Here is a 24,114-nt window from a genome sequence, read left to right as displayed (position 1 = left end):
TAGGTATGACCCGGCCGGGGTTCGAAGCCACGACCTCCCGATCACCGGGCGGACGCCTTACCACTAGGCCAATTGTGCCGGCGGTTGCGGAATCATTGATTATACTATTTGCTGAAATACTCTGTTTCAAAATTAATATCTCCGTGCAAAACACACCAGACAGTCGCCAAACTCATATGTGGACACACACACACACACACACACACACACACACACACACACACACACACACACAGCCAGCCCCCTCTCCTTCCACATTTGACAGAAATCTAAATGTTGATACACAGTTTCACAATAAACAAAAGTATGAGAATCAGAACACTTTTCAGTGTTGCTACGATGTGGAACTTCAGTAAAATAGTGTTTGATTTCTTAACATGCATCTTGTGTGTGCAGGAACCATACTGCTTCGCTGAGGCAGTTCACTTTCTGGAGATGGAGCTAACAGTAATGCGACGAAACCTTGTGGATGCACTTCATGTAAGTTTAAGCTTTCTGTGGGATACAGCGCAGTTACATTTTGAGAATGCTGCCTTATTTTGCAGTCTTCTCCTTAAAAGGTGGAAAAAATATACATATTTTTAAGTTCAGTGAGTGCTGAGGCCTGCAATGATAAAAAATTTTCCTGAACTTAGTCTACTCAGAATTTCCATTCGTTATGGTAGAGTAGTGCCGTAAACACTGAGGCCAGCTTTAGTCAAAGCATGGCCAACAGACAACACGCTGCTGATCCGCTTGGATCTGCCATTGCCGCTAACTGTGTATGCAGGGTGCATTCAATATGACACCCTTTTCTTTTGAAAATATTCTCATCGGAGTTTATGATTGGTTTTGACAGTGATCGCTGGCCTCCAATGGTCGCTGACAAGGTGTTTTCCTTCGGTTCACGTAGGTTTAGCTTGAGATCACGTGAGTTAAAAGCGATCCGTTTGTAAGTTTTGGTTAGTTTGATCTAAATAATGAAATATTTTAGAAAATTATGATAGAAATTAGAATGCATTTTATATTAAAGAATGCATTCCATATCATAGAACACATTCTATATTGTATGATATAGAATGCATTCAATCATACTTGTCATTTGCCCAGAAATGTATTCTATTATAGAATGCATTCTATAACGTCCAACAATGCATTCTTATGATAGAATGCATTCTTATGATAGAATGCATTCCATAAAGCGCCACAAAACTGCTACAGGCCAGCTCGGTATGGTCCCTGCTTCGAAAGCAGATCTACAAACACTCTCACACACAGCTCTCTCTTTCTCTCTGTCTCTGTCTCTGTCTCTCTCTCTCTGTCTCTCTGTCTCTGTCTCTGTCTCTGTCCCTCTCTCTGTCTCTCTGTCTCTGTCTCTCTGTCTGTCTGTCTGTCTCTCTCTCTCCCTCTCTTTCTCTCTCTCTCTCTCTCTGTCTCTCCCTCTGTGCGTGTGTGTGGCTGTGTGTGTGTGTGTGTGTAGTTCTGCTTTTCTTTGCGGGGCTGGCCTGTTGTAGTTTCGGGACATTATGCATATAAATTATAATGCATTTCAGGACGTTAAAGAACGCATTCTATCATAAAAAGCATTTTGGTATTTTGTGTAAATAGAATGCATTTTATCATAGAAGGCAGTTCGGGACGTTATAGAATGCATTCTATAATATAGAATACATTACATAATAAATGATTTCCTTATAATTCATTGTTTAGATCAAACCAACAAAACTTAGGTAGTTTCTTTACAAACGGATTACTAGAGGGTGCATTCAATATGACACCCTTTTCTTTAAACTAAAACTCATCGGAGTTCACGATTAATTGCGACAGTGATCTTTGGCTTCCAGTGATTGTTGACAAGGTGTTTTCCCTGGGTTCACATAGGTTAAGAACGAGTTAAGGAAAACGGGCGTGCTCAAGGCCTCGCCACATTAGCAGTACGGTTTACTGCTTACCTTATATAAACAATTTGTAGAGTGCCATTTTCCAGAGTGGCCACGCGCTAATGAAATCCTTGCGAAAGACCTATTTTAATTCTACTTTTTGTTCTTAGGGACAGACTCCTGCTTCAAGAGGGATTACTTTTTACATTCAGTCGTGTGTGCATGTGCGTGCATGCGAGTGTCATTGTGTGTTGGGAAGGTGAGAGCGAATTGGACGTGACGTATTTGTTCTGTTATGTGACCTATGCCCGTTCTGGAATAAAAAAAAGTTTACCTGTAACTGCGATTGTTGGAGATCTGCTGACAGCAAGAAGAAGTCCACTATTAGTTAAGATTTACACTTCAGTGTTATCAATTAAGTACAAACGTTTAACACAAACCTGTTAAGAGTTGGAAATGCATCATGTTCTAAAACTCACTTTTATTTCGAACAGGATGTTCCGGACAGCGAGTTGAAAACTAAACCAAAGACCAAGGGCCTGGAATCCTCCCAACTCTGAAGGGTGTTTTTGTTATCGGACTTTCGTGTGTGAACTTTCAAGATGGGGTTTACCAGAGCTCCGTTCATATTATTTAATAGCAACATATACCGAGCAACAAAAGAAACGCGAAAAAATTCTGCAATGTTTGATTGACAAAATCTCGAACAATTATGGAGTTAGAATTATCAAACCACAACATTTTGATGAAGGCATGTTTGACACAGCTGTTGCGTGAGTATTTTGATGCTGCGATTGTTTCAACACACGGGACAAAACGAAGTTTTGGAGGTCTCGCTCAGTCAGCCTTCATCGCGTTCTCTGGCCACTGATCGGACACTGGTTGCTACCAGTGATGTTCCTGGTATTGTCAGCGGCTGAATTGAATCGATGTCGAAGACGTTGTGGAAGGAAATTGCGATCTTGTCTTATTGGGGTAATGCGAAAAAATCTACCGCGTTGCATAACTGCAGTGCTTCCAATGTCACCAGAACATTGCAGAAGGTGATAAACTGTTGACACATGCACGTTTAAAGCACATGCCAGCGCTTCTGGATCACCCCCAGCTTTAAATCGACCTGGCATTTTGGTGGTGTCAATCTTGGCATCCTGGCTGTTTCAAAAGTGAGACTGGCAGCAAGCGTGCCATGGTCTCTTTTGGTTGCTAATGCATTAGTGAACACATCTCACATATCAGATTTCTCCTGCTCTACTTGCACGTGCTGCGAGCGCGCATTATGTGTTTTACGATAAACCTGCTTGTCTTGTGTGTTAAAACAGTCACAGCATCAAAATAATCACACAAAAGCAAGGTCAAACATGCCTTCATTAAACTTTTGTAGTTTAATAATTCTAACTCTATAATTGATGAAGATTTTGTCAATCAAACAATGACGAATTTTGTTGCTCGGTATATTATGTGTTCAACAATTCCTACCCCAGACCCGTTTGTTCTGCGACTGCTGCAGACATTTCTTTTTGTCAATTAAAAATGCTTCTTTGCTCACAAAATTTGATTTTAATGTCTTTCTGAATTGTATGACAGTGCAGGATGAAAGTGTTCCAAAAGTGTTCTAAAAGTGTTCCAAAAGTGTTCTAAAAGTGTTCTAAAAGTGTTCCAAAAGTGTTCCAAAAGTGTTCTAAAAGTGTTCCAAAAGTGTTCTAAAAGTGTTCCAAAAGTGTTCCAAAAGTGTTCCAAAAGTGTTCTAAAAGTGTTGACCTGAACACTTTTATGTGTTCAGAAGTGGTTACAGCAGGGTGAACACTTAAAAGTGTTCAGATGTGAACACTTTTGGAACACTTTTGGAACACTTTTGGAACACTTTTTTGTGTATAGAACACTTTTTGTGTTCCAAAAGTGTTCCAAAAGTGTTCTACTAAAAGGGTGTTCAGAAGTGGTTACAGAAAGGGTGTTCAGGAGTGGAACACTTTTGTTTAGAGTGCAGAAGTCGCAGCACAGGCTTCATGTCTCACCCAGTCACATTATTCTGACACCGGACCAACCAGTCCTAGCACTAACCCCATAATGCCAGACGCCAGGCGGAGCAGCCACTAGATTGCCAATTTTAAAGTCTTAGGTATGACCCGGCCGGGGTTCGAACCCACGACCTCCCGATCACAGGGCGGACGCCTTACCACTAGGCCAACCGTGCCGGTAGCGCTCTGAATGCATACGCCATGTGTAACAGAGTAAATGAGAGTTATTCGGATCCATTCTCCTGGCAACTGAGAGAATATAACAAGCATGAACAAGCAAATTTCATCCTCAATCATTTAATTATAGGTTAAAAACCCACCATAATTATTCATTATTGCAGGCAAGAGGGCAGGCAGGAGGCAAGGAAACGGACAAAGGAACAGGCAAGGAAATGGACAAAGGAACAGGCAAGGAAACGGACAAGAGAACAGGCAAGGGAGGGGGCCAAGGAGGGGCTTGCCTGAGGAGGCGGCAGCAGAGGCCCGGGCCGCGGCTGAGAGTGAGGGGAGGGGGAGGGCCAGACAGCTCGCCAGGGCACAGGCTACCCTCTTGAAGTGAGTACACTTCCTCCTTATAAACTCCTCCTCTCAATAGGCGATGCTCAGATATAACTCGGAAATAAGTTTTTACGTTTAGTCAATTTAGACCGAGAATCCAGACGTGTGTGTGTGTGTGTGTGTGTGTGTGTTTCTGTGTGTGTGTGTGTGTCTGTGTTTCTGTGTGTGTGACTGCATGAGTGGACGTGTTTCTCAGTGTGTGTATGTGTTTCTGTGTGTGTGTGTGTGTGTGTGTGTGTGTGTGTGTGTGTGAAGTTTTATGGGTTATGGAAGAGTTGATTTCCTTTGTTACTGTGGAGCCACTGAATCAAGCCTACAATGTCACGTGTACCTTGCCTCAAAGTTTCTATGTGCTAAGCAAAACAAGGGACAGCAACTCTTCCTCAACTCATAAAACCCCGACAGAGTTAAGTCCCGAATTCGTCTATCTAAGCCTTCGACGGGCATAAAACGTATCAGGTTCGTACGTTGTTATCACGAAAAAACCCTGTTATACTCTGACAAGGGAAACAACCACTGAATACTGTCCTCTGAATTGCAACAAGATGATTGCCTCCCATGGAGATAGGTTTCATATGTGGCATAAGACTTATAATGTGTATGTTAAGTCATTTGATTAATTGCGTTGGTTTTTTCAACAAGTTGTCCCTGATTCAAACTTAAATAGACATGTACCATGAAGACCATCTTGTCAGTTCCCAAATATCTGTTGACGTTTTTACCTTGGATGACTGAGAGTATCGTTACACTCTATAACAGTTAGCATGCAAATTTGCCAAATATCTACAGCCAGCTTGCTCTTTGTGCCGAATGGACATTTGTGACCCTCCACCACGAAATGAGTTGCATGTCACCTTTGCATGATTTCATATTTTTACACTTTCCTAACGAGTTTTTTTTATGCTCTATCCAGTGGTGAAAACCGTTTTAGAAAAGAGCAAAAACTTTTTGAGTTATAAGCCTGTGACTAAGGTGACCCTCACACTGTTACCAGACACTCTCCGGACTTATATCAAGCCTAGCGCAGAACCGCGCGAGGTGACATGCGACTCATTTCGTGGTGGAGGGTCACATTTGTGTTGTTGAATGGATTTGTTAACGGGTACCCATGTCAGTCTGTCCTGCTTTGTAGTTATTCGAAAGTTTGGTGGATCTGAAATATGACACAATTTCTGTAAACTCTGGCAACAGTTTCACACATTCTGCAGTTCTACAGTTCTATCTTTATTTTCACGGCTTCATTCTTGGCCAGAGTTCTGACCCCCCCCCCCCTCCCCCTCAGTGCTAGCGACTACCTAGGACATGACGTGGTTATATGCTAAGAGAAGCTATTTTATAGATAGCAAGCTTTTTTATAAGCGAGTGCATCTGTAGAATGTTTACACAAATTGCATCCAAAACTGGATCCATATATTTTTTTCTCCAGTTCTGCCCTCCGTCTGGCAAGAGCTCTAGGATTGGACCCTCAGGCAACCGCGGCGTTCGTCAACAACGTTCAGATAGTTTTCGACCAGGCCGTCGCCCCGCCCACCACAACGCTCGCCCCGCCCCCTGAGCCAAGTACCCTGCTCGCTGCCGAGCCAACCAGCACGCCGCTTGCTGCGGTAACCCAGGAACTCATCACGGACGCTGCAGCCGCACAATCAACCACCGCAGCAACTGCAGTCACCACGGCAATGATCCCTGACGCTGCAACCACCACGGCAATGATCCCTGACGCTGCAACCACAACGGCAATGATCCCTGACGCTGCAACCACCACGGCAATGATCCCTGACGCTGCAGTCACCACGGCAATGATCCCTGACGCTGCAGTCACCACGGCAATGATCCCTGACGCTGCAACCACCACGGCAATGATCCCTGACGCTGCAGTCACCACGCCAATGATCCCTGACGCTGCAACCACCACGGCAATGATCCCTGACGCTGCAGCCACCACGGCAATGATCCCTGACGCTGCAGTCACCACGGCAATGATCCCTGACGCTGCAACCACCACGGCAATGATCCCTGACGCTGCAGTCACCACGGCAATGATCCCTGACGCTGCAACCACAACGGCAATGATCCCTGACGCTGCAGCCACCACGGCAATGATCCCTGACGCTGCAACCACCACGGCAATGATCCCTGACGCTGCACCCACCACGGCAATGATCCCTGACGCTGCATCCACCCCGGCAATGACCACGGCCGCTGCAGACGGGCAACAAGTCACCACGGTCGCTGCAGCCACGCCGGCCTAAGCCTCAAATAGGGGACACTAGACTAGTAAGAGCCGGTGTCACGAACTGAAAACTCTGCTGAACAATCCCTTTCAATGCTGTTAATACGCATGCGCCAATCTTGGACTTAAAAAATGCGACCCTTTGACCGAACGAACCAAAGGTTAGGGTTTTCAGTTCGTGACACCAGTGTGATGTGCATAAACATTTACCAACAGGGTGAAATTGCTAAAAATCACAAATCTTAGTTTTAACCGGCCAATTCGACCCAGTGCCTGGTTCTCACCCAGTTGGTAACTTTTTAGTGCACCTTGTCCCTGGTATTCCCGACATGCATGATAGCAAACGGATTGATATTGGAGCTGGTGTCTCGGATGGGTAGACAAGAAAGTCATCCCAAGTTGATACTATACCCCAAGAGATTTCCGCTTTAAATCAGCGTCTTGAGATATCAAAAGTTGATGCGCTAAATATGTACTGACAATAAATAATCACTGATATTTGTGTGTGCGTATTCTTTTGAAAGTAAATCAAAAAGTACTTCAAGTATGTAAAACAGATGAGGATGACAACACACGCACAAACGCACACTCGCGCACACACACACACACACACACACACACACACACACACACACACACACACACACACACACACACACACACACACACACACACACACACAATAATAATAATAATAAATGAGCATTTATATAGCGCAACATCATAACTTTACAATTATGCTCTTTGCGCTTGACACATTTAAAATTAAAACACAGTTATACAAGCATTTACATCTACATTCATAGTCAACAACGCTTAATTAAAAGCATACACCATCAAACATACATTACAAAAGATTCTTCCACTAAGTAATAAAAACATGAATAAAATAGGTAGTAAAAAACAAGGAAATACCAGCTGAATACCCTTAATCAACAGAACATGTTATTGACAACAATGCTGAAAACAGTCCTAGATGTTTATATACATTATCACTAAAACAACAAATACACTACATGTAGTCTACTGATGGACTGAGAAAACAAAATCAGGGGTTGTATTTCTTGAAGAGGTGCGTTTTAAGTGCTCGTTTGAATGCTTGGGGTGACTGAGAGTGGCGCACACGCACATCCTCGCGCACATCCTCGCGCACGCACGCACGCCCGCACGCATGCACGCACGCACGCACGCACGCTCGCTCGCACGCACGCACGCACGTACGCATGCAACCACCCACCCAACCACACACAAACACACGCACGCACGCACGTACCCACCGCACGCATGCACAAACTAAAGTACACACACACGCACACTGATGTACACACTCACATACACACACACTCACTGACCCACCCTCACACCCAATTTCACACATACACACACACACATACACACACACACACTGACCCACACCCACACAATTTCACACATGCACAGACACACACACACACACACACACCACACACACACACACACGTACAGTACACACACGCACACTCATACCAGGGCCGGACCCAGGGGGGGGGGGGGGGGGGGGGGTTCCAGGGGTTCCGGAACCCCACCCCTGGAAAAAGCATGTACCTTGCTTTGAGTGTTGTTTTTATATTTAGTCAAGTTTTGACTAAATATTTTAACATCGAGGGGGAATCGAAACGAGGGTCGTGGTGTATGTGCGTGTGTGTGTGTGTGTGTGTGCGTGTGTGTGTGCGTGTGTGTGTGTGTGTAGAGCGATTCAGACTAAACTACTGGACCGATCTTTATGAAATTTGACATGAGAGTTCCTGAGTATGAAATCCCCGAACGTTTTTTTCATTTTTTTGATAAATGTCTTTGATGACGTCATATCCGGCTTTTCGTGAAAGTTGAGGCGGCACTGTCACGCCCTCATTTTTCAACCAAATTGGTTGAAATGTTGGTCAAGTACTCTTCGACGAAGCCCGGGGTTCGGTATTGCATTTCAGCTTGGTGGCTTAAAAATTAATTAATGACTTTGGTCATTAAAAATCTGAAAATTGTAAAAAAAAAATAAAAATTTATAAAACGATCCAAATTTACGTTTATCTTATTCTCCATCATTTGCTGATTCCAAAAACATATAAATATGTTATATTCGGATTAAAAACAAGCTCTGAAAATTAAATATATAAAAATTATTATCAAAATTTTTTTTTCGAAATCAATTTAAAAACACTTTCATCTTATTCCTTGTCGGTTCCTGATTCCAAAAATATATAGATATGATATGTTTGGATTAAAAACACGCTCAGAAAGTTAAAACGAAGAGAGGTACAGAAAAGCGTGCTATCCTTCTCAGCGCAACGAATACCCCGCTCTTCTTGTCAATTCCACGGGCACTGCCTTTGCCACGGGCGGTGGAGTGACGATGCTACGAGTATACGGTCTTGCTGCGTTGCGTTGCGTTCAGTTTCATTCTGTGAGTTCGACAGCTACTTGACTAAATATTGTATTTTCGCCTTACGCGACTTGTTTTTTTACTAGTTTTAGCACCAAAACAATGCTGCTCTTAACCCTCAAAACAAGGCCCAGAATGCACCAGATTGCACAGATTTTAACCGTTTTTCAAAAATTTTCCGGGGGAGCATGCCCCCGGACCCCCCTAGTTCGCGCGCCTGCTTTGCAGGCGCACGCTTGTGGCTTCGCCACTTCGCTGATTTGCCCCCCCAAAAAAGGAGGAACCCCCCCCCCTTACAACTCATTTGGTCCGGCCCTGCATACACACACGGCTGTCCCCCTACACACTGACACAATTCAGTTCCGACATCATGTACACACACATACACACATACCCACACACGTACACACACACACACACGCACACGGCATACACACAGCCACTCAGTCTCTTTCTCTCCCTTATCATTTCATTGTCATTGTCAGTGTCTCTCTCTCTCTCCCTCTCTCTCTCTCTCTCTCTCTCTCTCTCTCTCTCTCTCTCTCTCTCTCTCTCTCTCTCTCTCTCTCTCTCTCTTTTGTGGTGGGAACGTGGGGATGTGTGGTTGAGGATGGAAGGGGGGGGGGGGGGGGTATATGTCCTGGTAACCTCTCAACAATTCGCACAGCATGTATGAAGTCGATATGTATCCGCCATCGTCGCCCGAAATGTGTCGCACTCACTGCCTGGTTTTGTCATGATTAATTAAGGTCCATGCATAATAACTCATCACTGGCGAGGGAAAAAGGCAGAAACAATGAGAAAATAGAAAGATCGGCGAAGAAAAAAAATCATCACTGAAACAAAGCGGGAAAAGGACAGACAAATAGGAAGATATAATACAGACTGATCACAGACAGGTCAGTGATAGGCAGGGACATAATTTAGGCAGACAGACCGACAGCTCCGTGTAAATAGCTAGGCCGGAATAAATAGCAATCAGTGGAAAAACTTGCGCAAACAAACAAATGCATGTAGACAAACTCACCTGACATAAAACTGTGACAACAGGACCTACACACCAAAATCAGAGACAAAACACCGATAAACGATGATACGGCACACACACACACACGCGACACACCATACACACACACTGGCACACACTAGCACACACACACACACACTCATAACTTACACTATACACACACTTAGGCTCTGTGCTTTAATGACAATAAATTCTGATTCTGACTTCTGATTCACACACGGCACACACACACACGCACACACACACACACAAGCACACAAACATACACACAAACACACACACACGCCCTCGGTTCATACTTCAGGATCACAACAAAATCTAAGAAAAAGAAAGAAGAAAATATACAGCCGCCGAGTAAAGAACGGAAAGCGAAACAGACCAAGAACAGTAACTCCGGCGTTTTCTTTCATCCGGCTACGACACTGACGTCCCTTGCGAAAGATACCAAAGTTCGCCTGCTTGAACACGAGAGCTGCAACCATGGCGGATTCTGTGCTCGAAAGCATTCTAGAATTCTTCACGGTACTCTTCAAAGTGTTTTACTTCTGGGGCGAGGCCATCGTCAAGTTCTTCTTACCCCGAAGCTGGCTCAGGAAGGATGTAAAAGGCCAGAAAGTGCTTGTCACCGGTGCAGGTAACATTTTGTCTGTGGGTGTCACTGATACCTGAAAATGGCCGGTAGATGTATGTCTAGTTTCGGTTTGAAATAAATGGCAAAAAAAAAAGAACCTTCTATTTTACTGTCGATTCTCATTAATGATAATGCAGTGATTTCATTATGTGGGGTTTGAATGGTCAGCCTGCGTGTGCACGTTTTTAGTTGTCTAACATATATATATATATGAGTTGTTCTTCAGTACTGGTGACAGAAAGGGGGAAAAGTGGTCAAAATTCAAATCTCTAGTTTTGTTTTTGAAATATTGCTTTTCATAAAGCAGAAATACTGTAGTATCTGTTGTACATAAGAAAAAATCACTGGTTCACATGGTTCCTACATAATCTAACTTTTAAAGCTGGTTCTTGTGAGTTGTGTGTCTGTGTGTATGTTTGTATGATGACGATAGGACCCGAAACGGCTGCACGGACTGAGACAGGAATTGCAGAGAATGTTCTTTGCCACTCGAGTCGTGTTATAAGGTACTTTTGGAATAGCAAATTTGAAAGGATTCTTCAAAAAACGGCGGAAAACATTATATACCCTGTGAGCTATCGAGGATCCTCCCCGTCTGGGCTGTCGAAACATGGTCTTGTTAAAAGACGTTTTCAAATGCGGTTAACGGGGAGATACACTCGAAGCACATTTAGCGAAGTTATGTTGCCAAATCATCAAAGATCAACATTTCACTACACGGATCGATGCACACAGTCGAAATAGATGTGACTTTCACATGACCGAAGACTACTTACTAGCAGACTAGCAGACGACAAGATCTAAATATTTAGATCAGTGTAAGAGCAATCCGTTGAAGAACAGTTACTCCGCTTATTCGTCTTCAGTTAAGCTTATTTCCCCTGCCATAAGTTTCCTTGCAGATCTGCAGTCGCGTAGTGAAATGAACTAGTGTCATCGGAAGATTCTTCTCAGTCAATGATCAAAGCACAGTAAGTTCTATGCTGACAAAAGTCACTTTCGGACAACACGACGATTGACTTAATTTATGAGCCCAAAGGTAACAATATCGACAAGAATGTACGCATTTGACATTAAATGAAACATTCATAGACAGTTTCCAACTCACCAGATCTGCCAAAGAGCCGTCATTCGTGAAAAAACGATGATTTTAATCAGACAGGTATCGGAAACAAGCCTTGGTCACCTGCGTTATTCCTTCCAAGGCGACGTGACGGCGCCACATTTGTTTGTTTATGGCTGTTTATCGCGAAACAACACAGTTGAAATTTGTGTGTAAAATACCACAAATTTGTGGTGAATCAGTTCGTCATCTGCGTTTCGATTGTAATTAAGTCAGATTGGAGTTACTTTGAATCGAAGGCGAGGGTAACCTGCGTTATTTGTGGGACATCGTGAACAAATTTGATTGCAATATTTTATACAGAAAGTAAATTTCAATGATTCTGGCTCAGACTTGTAGATCTGTTATGCAGTGTGTTGGTAGTGTATCTGCTTTTCTGCTATGAAGCTCATTTGGAGTGATACGCTGATCGAAGTGGGGTACCCTATGTGGGACATCAGCCGTATGCAGATTACGCCTCAGAACACTCTCGCATTTCACAAAGACAACAATAATTTGCAACATTTCAAGAACTGCATCAGTTTTATTAGATACTATTTCAACAACAACAGCACAAACACGACTATTATCAACAACACAGAACGGGAGGTAAGTCTTCAAAGACGCACCAAGTGTGCGTTCCCGTTTTTAGACGCCATTTTTGCTGGCATTTTCACAGTAAATCTTAATATTTCCATATCTATTGAATGATTTTGGTATTTTCTTTGATTGTGCCGATTCTCCTATCTCTCTGGCATGTACTGGGTGCTTTGTGACCAGTTTCTCCCCTAGACTGTATTGAAAAATGCGTCCGTGTGAGCTGACCCCCACTTGTGACCAGTAGCAAAGAACAACTCATATATTAGGCCCCCCAAAAAAATGGTCTGTTTCTGGTAACATTGCTAATAGTCCAGGCATCTTAGCCACTTTAGTGAAGGGAACGTTGAAGTGACAATGACTAGGTTTAAAATGTCCCTTATCAGAAAGTTCAACCTCAGTCCTTTGATGTTTATTAAACACATTTTCATATAAAGTTGGCGCTTCATATGGAAAAGTGGCTTTGAAATTGACCCTAATCCTTCTTTGGGCTCTGTAAATGTCGTTTGGGGCTATGGTTGTAAAACGGTATCTACTGGTCACCCCAATGTATAAACTGAAAACTCTTTCTGCACCAGAACACGCAGAAAGGATTGTATCTGCCTGATGTCTGATGCTTTTCAAAATCCCCAACCACTAACACCTTCAAAACGGACATTAACTGACACTGTTGTTTTTCCCTATATAATCCTTACTATTTTTCCGAGACGTCGTCGTGTTGTGTATTTAGCTTGCCACAACCTCATACATGGTCGTAAAAGTTAAAGTTGAAGAAAATACTAAAGATAAATGAACAAGCTGACGCAGTGTCATTCGCACCGTGAATCCCCCCATGGGAACATACTAAAGTCTGGTTCCAAATAGGCTCAATTTCCTTCTATTTCTTTGTATTTCTGCCTCGTAGGGGTAGGGGTGTTCAAACCAAAGGCACCTTTAAACCAAAACTCATATCACACATCTTACAATACTAAGACACTCAGCAGTGAAAGGGTGTCTGCTGGTAAAAAATTCCAAACAATCCTAAAAGTACTTCACTACTAAACGTGCTTTTAAAAAGAGCCGTTATTTTTCCCTCTATAATCAGTATTGTGTTTTCTGCGAACATGTAGTCTATTTAGATGGTTGTCATGTGCACATGAGTTGCTAAAGCGTTTTCAGTTGGGGATATGTCATGGGATATGTCGAAAAGCAAAGAATTAGCCCTTTGAAAACCATCAGAACTGTCACACAAAAATAACATTTACCTATCTCACCAACTGACCAAACATAGGGCTTTTCCTTATGTATTATGTATTGTCGTGTTTTTTGTAGCATACTTGTGAAAACAGCCACCACTGTTGTAAATGATACTTTGAAAAGCATTATTTCATTTTTACAGTTGAAGGACAACCTGGACTGCCGTATATTACAGCTGTTTTACAATCAGCCAAAATTTTCTTAACAAACGTATGTTAAGAACAACTCCCATAGTGAAATTGAAGGAAAACAAAGTGAAAATCCCCCTGCCATAGAGGAGCTAAAGAATCAACAATAAACGACTGCATGGATAGCTTGATGCACGAATGCATTGCGGACATGTTTGTCTCCAACCAAGAGAAAGTTCCAAAAAATCCCTTTTGTGCTTCTTATTATACAGTGACGTCAAAGACAGCCTTTTCTGCTGTTCATACATTCAGGGGTTATGGTTACACTAAACGACGTAGTTGTAGCCATACTGCCATCCAGATTTATTTTTTCCTTGCGAGCAGTCACAGGGTGTTTGTGCTGTCTGCCAACCGTTAGATGACCCCGCCCAAGTCTGTTAAGGGACCGTTTGACCGTTATAGAACGCGTCTTTTTGATTTTTTGGCACAGTTGGAAACGGTTGATTTTTATCCCTACCATTGTTTCCAAACATTATATAGGAATGTTTTGTGAACAACGGATAATAGCCGCTACTCGCATGTGTAGCAAAAGTGAGCGTACATACTCACCCTGGTCGTCCAGCCGTTGTCCGTTGCCCGTCTTTATCTGTCTGTACTGAACATTACCTTTGGATATTTCTCCAACGCTATGAAGTGAAGAAACACCAAATGTTGCAAAATGTTGTATGACCCCAAGAGCTCAAAAAAGATACTTGAGAACCTTGACCTTACCATAAGGTCAAGGTCACAGGGAGAATTAATGTGGTCTAAAAACTGCAAAATTTCACATTGTGCCAGTTTTCTGGAAAACAAATTAAAAACAGCGGGCTTAGTTTTGTATGGTATACAAGAAAAAGAAAGCCTTATCTTCTGATACCATTTTGGTTGACCTCGCTTCAATGTCAAGGTCAGAGGAGCCCTTCAAAGTTGAATTGTAGACATATTTTGATGTGAGCTTGCCCCTTTAACTTTACTATGGACGATATCTCTTACAAACTTAAACACTGAGTGGGGCGTTTGTTAGAATTTCATAGTGAGCCACATCTGGTCACATATCGTTAGGGTCAAGGTCACATTGACCCCTATGAAAAATGTGACCAAGCCGGGTAAAGAAATCCATGTGTCTTGGTAAAAAATCTTAACAAAGCAAAGCCCATGCGACTCTCATGCTTGACCTTTGTCTTAAAGTGACCTTGACCTTCAGGTGACCTTGAAGGTGAAGGTCTAACAACTGAAGCTGGCAAGGACATTGTACACTATTAGAACTGGTTTACAGATTTTTCCTACCAAATTACACATGACCTTTGGCCAAGGTCAAGATCATCAAAGGTCACACATCACAAGGCTATCAATTCAAGACATAGGAAGCATAAACATACTTATTGGCACTTTCTACAAAGAGACATTGTCACTTTTAGTGATTCAATTGCCCGTTTCAGTCACATTTCATAAGGGGCAAAGTGACCTTGACCTTGATGATATGTGACTAAATGTGGCTCAATATCAGTATATAACATGTGCCCCACACAATTATGAAGTTTGAAAGATTTTTTTCATAGTTCAGGGTCAAGGTCACTTCAAAACATGTATACAATTCAACTTTGAAGGACTCCTGTGACCTTGAAATTGAAGCGAGGTCAACCAAAATGGTATCAGAAGATAAGGCTTTCTTTTTCTTGTATACCATACAAAACTAAGCCCGCTGTTTTTAATTTGTTTTCCAGAAAACTGGCACAATGTGAAATTTTGCAGTTTTTAGACCACATTCATTCTCCCTGTGACCTTGACCTTAAGGTAAGGTCAAAGTTCTCAAGTATCTTTTTTGAGCTCTTGGGGTCATACAACATTTTGCAACATTTGGTGTTTCTTCACTTCATAGCGTTCGAGAAAAATCCAAAGGTAATGATTTGTACAGACAGATGAAGACGGGCAACGGACAACGGCTGTACGACCAGGGTGAGTATGTACGCTCACTTTTGCTACACATGCGAGTAGCGGCTATTATCCGTTGTTCACAAAACATTCCTATATAATGTTTGGAAACAATGGTAGGGATAAAAATCAACCGTTTCCAAATGTGCTAAAAAATCAAAAAGACGCGTTCTATAACGGTCAAACGGTCCCTTAACAGACTTGGGCGGGGTCATCTAACGGTTGGCAGACAGCACAAACACCCTGTGACTGCTCGCAAGGAAAAAATAAATCTGGATGGCAGTATGGCTACAACTACGTCGTTTAGTGTAACCATAACCCCTGAATGTATGAACAGCAGAAAAGGCTGTCTTTGACGTCACTGTATAATAAGAAGCACAAAAGGGATTTTTTGGAACTTTCTCTTGGTTGGAGACAAACATGTCCGCAATGCATTCGTGCATCAAGCTATCCATGCAGTCGTTTATTGTTGATTCTTTAGCTCCTCTATGGCAGAGGGGTTTTCACTTTGTTTTCCTTCAATTTCACTATGGGAGTTGTTCTTAACATACGTTTGTTAAGAAAATTTTGGCTGATTGTAAAACAGCTGTAATATACGGCAGTCCAGGTTGTCCTTCAACTGTAAAAATGAAATAATGCTCTTTAAAGTATCATTTACAACAGTGGTGGCTGTTTTCACAAGTATGCTACAAAAAACACGACAATACATAATACATAAGGAAAAGCCCTATGTTTGGTCAGTTGGTGAGATAGGTAAATGTTATTTTTGTGTGACAGTTCTGATGGTTTTCAAAGGGCTAATTCTTTGCTTTTCGACATATGCCCAACTGAAAACGCTTTAGCAACTCATGTGCACATGACAACCATCTAAATAGACTACATGTTCGCAGAAAACACAATACTGATTATAGAGGGAAAAATAACGGCTCTTTTTAAAAGCACGTTTAGTAGTGAAGTACTTTTAGGATTGTTTGGAATTTTTTACCAGCAGACACCCTTTCACTGCTGAGTGTCTTAGTATTGTAAGATGTGTGATTTGAATTTTGGTTTAAAGGTGCCTTTGGTTTGAACACCCCTACCCCTACGAGGCAGAAATACAAAGAAATAGAAGGAAATTGAGCCTATTTGGAACCAGACTTTAGTATGTTCCCATGGGGGGATTCACGGTGCGAATGACACTGCGTCAGCTTGTTCATTTATCTTTAGTATTTTCTTCAACTTTAACTTTTAGGACCATGTATGAGGTTGTGGCAAGCTATACACAACACGACGACGTCTCGGAAAAATAGTAAGGATTATATAGGGAAAAACAACAGTGTCAGTTAATGTCCGTTTTGAAGGTGTTAGTGGTTGGGGATTTTGAAAAGCATCAGACATCAGGCAGATACAATCCTTTCTGCGTGTTCTGGTGCAGAAAGAGTTTTCAGTTTATACATTGGGGTGACCAGTAGACACCGTTTTACAACCATAGCCCCAAACGACATTTACAGAGCCCAAAGAAGGATTAGGGTCAATTTCAAAGCCACTTTTCCATATGAAGCGCCAACTTTATATGAAAATGTGTTTAATAAACATCAAAGGACTGAGGTTGAACTTTCTGATAAGGGACATTTTAAACCTAGTCATTGTCACTTCAACGTTGTTCTCTTATTTGCTTGGACTATAAAAAAAATAGGGTAGGTAGGTTGGGATTTTTTTTTTTTTTTTTTTTCCCCCAAATGTAGACCAATAAAACTAACTTTAAAAATCGCGCAAAGAGACTGGATTCACTGACACTATACATAGAGACAAGACACTCAACACATTTACAAATCTGTGACAAAGACTGAAAGAGTATGACATGTTTTTCTTTGTTTACCTGGTCTGATATTTCCATGATGAAACAGAAAAGAAGACTTGAGACATCTTACATCTTGAGCTTGGACAAATGGGAAAATTTTTTGAGTTTGGAAAAAAAAAGTTTAGGGTCGGCGCCGAAATTTAGGGTCGGTCTTGTGACCAGAAACAGACAAATTTTTTTTTTTGCCTTCAAACTGTTTGTGTGTGTGTGTGTGCAGGAGCATGTGTGTGTATATATTTGTGTGTATGTGTGACGGTGACTGTGTGAGCTAGTGCTGTTCATGTACATACACACTCCCAGTTCATGTGTGTGTGTGTGTGACTGTGAGTGTATGTGTGTTTCACAATCAAAACTTCTCTGCTCGTGTCTGGGTGTGTATCATGTGAGGTGTTTATTGGAATTGTAAAGAGCTTGGAGCTGTGAATCGGGACTTGCACTATAGGAAAGTGGTTTATTATTATCATTATTATTGATATTGTCTGTCAGGAAGCGGTCTGGGGAAGATGATGGCGACTCGCTTCAAGGATCTGGGCTGTGACCTGGTGCTGTGGGACATCAACGGAGAGGCGGTCCAAAAGCTTGCCAAGGAGTTCCAGGCTGAAGTGGCGTGTAAAGCTTACACTGTCGACTTGTCCAACAGGGAGCAGGTCTACCAGGTAGGTCAACTTAACCTTCACCGGAACACGCTTTGGACTACAGAGTCCGGATGATGTGGGTCGTGTGCAAATCGTACTTTCCAAATAAGGATTCAATGTAAAAAGTATGGGTCGTACACGACCCACGCCATCCGTATAGGAATAAACGTTTTTCCGCCTCAATCTCAGGGGCGCTGCTTCGCTACTTTTTGTTTCCAACATCGAAAAGAAGCACATTCACTCACTTTGATTTGATTTATAACAATACTTTTGGTGGATTTCCAAGCAAATCATTCCGTGTGTGTCTAGATTAAGGTACAGCAGATTCCCCAGATTCTTCAGATTCATCAAGTTCCCCAGAAACCTTTCTTTTGAACTCATTTGAATGAACAGTTGAACTGGACAAAACTTGACTCGGTGGGAAATAAACGTGTGAAAAGATAAGAATAAGGACACTTTATACTTTCAGACAGCTGACTAAGTAAATTGACATCTTGGTGAATATATAATGCCGTCATTGTGACCAAACGTTGTGAAAAATAATACAGTGGAACCCCCCTTTAAAGACCTCCAAAAATCTGAGAAAATCAGGGCTTAAAATGGAGGGAGTCTTAAAATGGAGGGAGTCTTAAAATGGAGGTAAATTTAAAGAGATAATGAACAGGAAATCTCAAAAAAGTAAGGTCTTGAAAGGGGGGAAGCCTTAAAAGGGGCGGGGATGTAGCTCAGTTGGTAGCGCGCTGGATTTGTATTCAGTTGGCCGCTGTCAGCGTGAGTTCAAACCCACGTTCGGCGGAAATTTATTTCTCAGGGTCAACTTTGTGTGCAGACTCTCTTCGGTGTCCGAACACCCCCCGTGTACACTACATTGGGGTGTGCACGTTAAAGATCCCACGATTGACAAAAGGGTCTTTCCTGGCAAAATCGCTTAGGCACAGTTAATAATTGTCTACCTATACCCGTGTGACTTGGAATAATAGGCCGTGAAAGGTAAATATGCGCCGAAATGGCTGCAATCTACTGGCCGTATAAAATTTCATCTCACACGGCATCATTGCAGAGCGCCTAGAACTGTACCCACGGAATATGCGCGATATAAGCGTCCTATTGATTGATTGATTGATTGAGAAGGGAGGTTTATTCCTCTGTACTCAGACAGCTGACAAAGTGAAGGAGGAGTTTGGGACGATCGACATCTTGGTGAATAACGCTGGCATCGTGACGGGACGGAAGTTCTTAGACTGTCCTGACAAACTGGTGGAGAAGACAATGGAAGTCAACGCTAACGCTCACTTCTGGGTTAGTATGCAAAGGTGTTTGTGTGTATACATCTGTGTTTGTGCACATTCTTGTGTGCATGATTCGGGGATCGCGTTAACGCATGTTTTTTGCGTATTTGACGCGTTTTAAAATCTGCCCACGCATTTTCCCGGCGCTTATGCATAACGCGTACGCAAAACAACTTCTATTCAAAACGGCATGCTCAGCAGCACATCCCAATACTGAATCAGACTATAGCGCGCGAGTTTAGAATCTCTAGTCTGTTCTGGATCAAACATAGCACAAGCCCGCGAGTTCAAATCTAAAGTCTGTTTTGGATAAAACAAAATGAGGTGACGTGCTCTCGGCATAAGAGTGTCGCAAGCGACACAAAGCAACGCCGGTCGGTTTTCTGAAACAGAACATACACCCAAAATGCACTGGGCGTGTGGCGCCAAATCTAGGCCGAGAGACACTTTCAGTTCAAGCCTGTCTTTGATTCATTCAAAACGGCATGCAGTGAAAGTTGTCCTCGTTTTTTTGCACATCGTCATGATTTAACTGTGTTATAGTGTGACGCAAAATCGGTTCTGCTTTACGCGTTTTTTGGCCGACATTGCATAAGACGTACGCCATTTGAAAAATCCTAGCGCGATCCCTGATGATTGTGTGTGTGCATGTGTGTATAACACATTTTTGGGGGATGATTTTGACTAAATGCAGGCTGTAGCAGGTAAATGAAGCATAGTTCTCTCTGAAACAGCAAAAAAGGGAATTTCAACCATATTGACCCTCACCACCTTATTCCGCCAGTGAGAACGGGTCACAAATGTCAGCAGGGGACTCGGTGTTCACTTGATGCTGTCAGATTGTGTGACCCTTAATGTTTAATGTATTCTTTTTTTTTTAGTACAGGTCAATTTTGGTTGATGCAGGACGCCTTGTGTTAAATTCAATTCATGCTTTTGATTCTTTCAGACTGTTATTGTTAAGCCTTCCTACCAGCGGACAAGCGTGAACATGTTATATCTTACTGCAGAATCTAGGTCATTAAATTACATATTTTTACAGCAACTCTCATATATATGCATTGACAATGATCTCACATGTTATTTACATGTGGTCATGTTAGACTGTGTGAGCAAACGTCAGGCTGTGTAGTCGAGCGAATGGCAGACAGAATGGGAGTGTTTCGTATTATTTGTACAGTGGAACCACCCGGCCCCTTTTAAGACCTCCAAAAATCTGAGAAAATCAGGTCTGAAAAAGGAGGGAGTCTTAAAATGGGGGTACATTTACAGAGGATATGAATCAAAAAGTCTGAGAAAACCGGGTCTTAAAAGGGAGGAAGTCTTAAAATGGGGGTTCCTCTGTATATGTACATTTATTCAAGTTGTTCAATAAACATTTTTGTCATGTTCTTCTGTGTTGCATTTGATTTAATCATGCTTTTGATCCTTTCAGACTGTCAAAGCTTTCCTACCAGCCATGCTAGCCAGGAATTCGGGTCACCTTGTCAGCATAGCCAGTTCTGCAGGTCTCTTTGGAGTTACGGGCCTTGCTGACTACTGCGCCAGCAAGTACGCGGCGGTGGGCTTTGACGAGTCGCTGCGTTTCGAGCTGGCCACCATGGGCAAGACTGGTGTTCACACTACAGTTATTTGCCCTTACTTCATCAACACTGGCATGTTTGATGGCGTCAACACAAAGTTAGAATGATTCTTGTGGTGGTTATTTGTGTGTGGGTGGGTGTCAGTGTTTGTGTGTGTGTGTGTGTGTGTGTGTATCTGCATGAGTATGTGTTGAGTTTGACCTCAAGTTGCCAGATGTTTAGGCGAATGTACTTGTGAATGTTTTGTTTTGTCATGTGTGTGTTTGTGTGTATGTGTGTGTGTTTGTGTGTGTGTGTGTGTATCTGCATGAGTATGTGTTGAGTTTGACCTCAAGTTGCAAGATGTTTAGGCGGATGTACTTGTGAATGTTTTGTTTTGTCTAAAATTAAACTTTCCCTAAACTGACATTTCTGTATTTTAAATTCAAGTTTTGTATGATTATGGAAATACGACGCTATGCTAAAAATAATATTCTGTGGGACTATAATTTCTTGTTTTTTTGATTAAGAGAATCTTAAACAAATGAGGCAGAGCGCTGTTTAGAGATTTTGTGTTTGTTTGCTTAACGCCCAGCCGACCACGAAGGGCCATATCAGGGCGGTGCTGCTTTGACATATAACGTGCGCCACACACAAGACAGAAGTCGCAGCACAGGCTTCATGTCTCACCCAGTCACATTATTCTGACACCGGACCAACCAGTCCTAGCACTAACCCCATAATGACCCCCCGCGGGTTAGGGGGAAGAATTTACCTATTTTAGTCAAGCAGTATGTTAGAAATGTTAAGTCCTTTGTACCGGAAACTTGCATTCTCCCAGTAAGGTAATATATTGTACTACGTTGCAAGCCCCTGGAGCAATTTTTTGATTAGTGCTTTTGTGAACAAGAAACAATTAACAAGTGGCTTTATCCCATCTCCCCCCCTTTCCCCGTAGCGATATAACCTTCGTGGTTGAAAACGACGTTAAACACCAAATAAAGAAAGAAAGAAAGTTCATCTACTCGCCAAATGTGAGTAGAGTTGCTGAAACAAATTGTTGGTTTGGCTAGTAAAGTTTGCTCTCTGGCTAGTAATTTTTCTGAATCACTAGCCAAAGGTGAGTACACCTTCTTCTACTTCTTCGTACGACGGTTGTGTCAGGGTGAGTACACCATTTGTTGGACTTTCAGGGTTGTCTATCAGTTTCGCATTCATACAAAATTTGCGTTTCAGATTTCCCGCTCTTTTGCCCATTCTGGACCCCGAGGACACGGTGAACAAGTTCATGGACGCCATCTTGTGCAACCAGGCCATGATCATCCTGCCCCGACTCCTCTACTTTGCTTACGCTGCCAGAGGGTGAGTTGCACAGTGGAACCTGTAGTGATATCTGGTCATGAATATCCATATAGCCTGGCCACACAGCCAGCCTCAGCTTAGCTCTGCGTCTGCAGCAATGATCTGCATTCAGCTTCCACAGTGTCCAGTCTATTACCATCAGTGCTCTCTACTTTGTGCTTGTATATATTCAACCGTACCTTTTAGTCTTGTCTACAATACAGTGTAATCATTTCTATACAAGCCTACACAGTGTTGTCAATGTGTGTGAGTGTCATACTACACATACATCATACCATTACAGAACCCCCCTTTTAAGACCCCCCCCCCCCCCCCCCATTTTAACCCTTACACTGGTGCAATTCTGTAACACATGTTACACAGCCACTGGTGAAATAACAGAGAGAAAAATAAAGAAAAGCGGTCATATAGGTTTTCGCATCCATGGGAGGTAATCGGAACCGACCAAACAGACTGAGCCAGTAGCGCGATATATATCGTGACAACCAGGTGACAGTATACGTAAAGTAGCGCGACATATGTCGCGACAACCAGCCTAAGGGTTAAGACTCCCTCCTTTTTAAGACCCTGTTTTCACAGGTGATTTTTCATAAACTCTATAAATGTACTCCCATTTTAAGACGCCCTCCTTTGTACATTTAGTCAAGTTTTGACTAAATGTTTTAACATAGAGGGGGGAATCGAGACGAGGGTCGTGGTGTGTGTATGTGTGTGTGTGTGTGTGTAGAGCGATTCAGAGTAAACTACTGGACCGATCTTTATGACATTTTTCATGAGTTCCTGGGTATCTTCTTCTTCGGTCGTGGGCTGAAACTCCCACGTACACTCGTGTTTTTTGCACGAGTGGAATTTTACGTGTATGACCGTTTTTTACCCCGCCATTTAGGCAGCCATACGCCGTTTTTGGAGGAAGCATGCTGGGTATTTTCATGTTTCTATAACCCACCGAATTCTGACATGGATTACAGGATCTTTTTCGTCTTGTGCTTGCGTGTACACACGGGGGTGTTCGGACACCGAGGAGAATCTGCACACAAAGTTGACTCTGAGAAATAAATCTCTCGCCGAACGTGGGGACGAACTCACGCTGACAGCGGCCAACTGGATACAAATCCAGCGCGCTACCGACTGAGCTACATCCCCGCCCCCTGGGTATGATATCCCCAGACGTTTTCTTCATTTTTTCGATAAATGTCTTTGATGACGTCATATCCGGCATTTTGTAAAAGTTGAGGCGGCACTGTCACACCCTCATTTTTCAATCAAATTGATTGAAATTTTGGCCAAGCAATCTTCGACGAAGGCCGGACTTTGGTATTGCATTTCAGCTTGGAGGCTTAAAAATTAATTAATGACTTTGGTCATTACAAATCTGAAAATTGTAATTAATATTATTTTTTTATCAAACGATCCAAAATTACGTTTATCGTATTCTTCATCATTTTCTGATTCCAAAAACATATAAATATGTTATATTCGGATTAAAAAGAAGCTCTGAAAATTAAAAATATAAATATTATGATTAAAATTAAATTTCCGAAATCGATTTAAAAACAATTTCATCTTATTCCTTGTCGGTTCCTGATTCCAAAAACATATAGATATGATATGTTTGGATTAAAAACACGTTCAGAGAGTTAAAAAGACTAGAGATAT

The 24,114-nt window shown here is 42.3% G+C and overlaps 2 protein-coding genes and 1 long non-coding RNA gene across 3 annotated transcripts; all 3 read left to right on the top strand.

The window, feature by feature from the left end:
• The first annotated feature begins 393 nt into the window (after positions 1–393).
• LOC138957781 (uncharacterized) lies at positions 394–3,412 on the top strand. The gene is made up of 2 exons (XR_011453186.1): positions 394–480; positions 2,354–3,412. It is a non-coding gene; the product is annotated as an uncharacterized lncRNA (long non-coding RNA).
• Positions 3,413–4,215: 803 nt separating this feature from the next.
• On the top strand, positions 4,216–7,160 carry LOC138957780 (ice-structuring glycoprotein-like; the record flags this gene model as incomplete). Its single annotated transcript, XM_070328834.1, is given in 2 exon segments — positions 4,216–4,429; positions 5,859–7,160. Coding segments are annotated over 2 exon segments (1,037 nt in total), but the record flags the coding sequence as incomplete, so codon positions are not given.
• A 3,371-nt stretch (positions 7,161–10,531) lies between these two features.
• LOC138957782 (epidermal retinol dehydrogenase 2-like) lies at positions 10,532–22,458 on the top strand (the record flags this gene model as incomplete). The annotated part of the gene is given in 5 exon segments (XM_070328835.1): positions 10,532–10,739; positions 18,097–18,266; positions 19,401–19,544; positions 20,970–21,214; positions 22,333–22,458. Coding segments are annotated over 5 exon segments (839 nt in total), but the record flags the coding sequence as incomplete, so codon positions are not given.
• Positions 22,459–24,114: the final 1,656 nt, after the last annotated feature.

Source organism: Littorina saxatilis, unplaced genomic scaffold (genome assembly GCF_037325665.1).
Source record: "Littorina saxatilis isolate snail1 unplaced genomic scaffold, US_GU_Lsax_2.0 scaffold_1590, whole genome shotgun sequence".
NCBI lineage: Eukaryota > Metazoa > Mollusca > Gastropoda > Littorinimorpha > Littorinidae > Littorina > Littorina saxatilis.
Note: the sequence above shows the minus strand (reverse complement) of the source record. Positions and strands in the feature narration are given on the sequence as shown.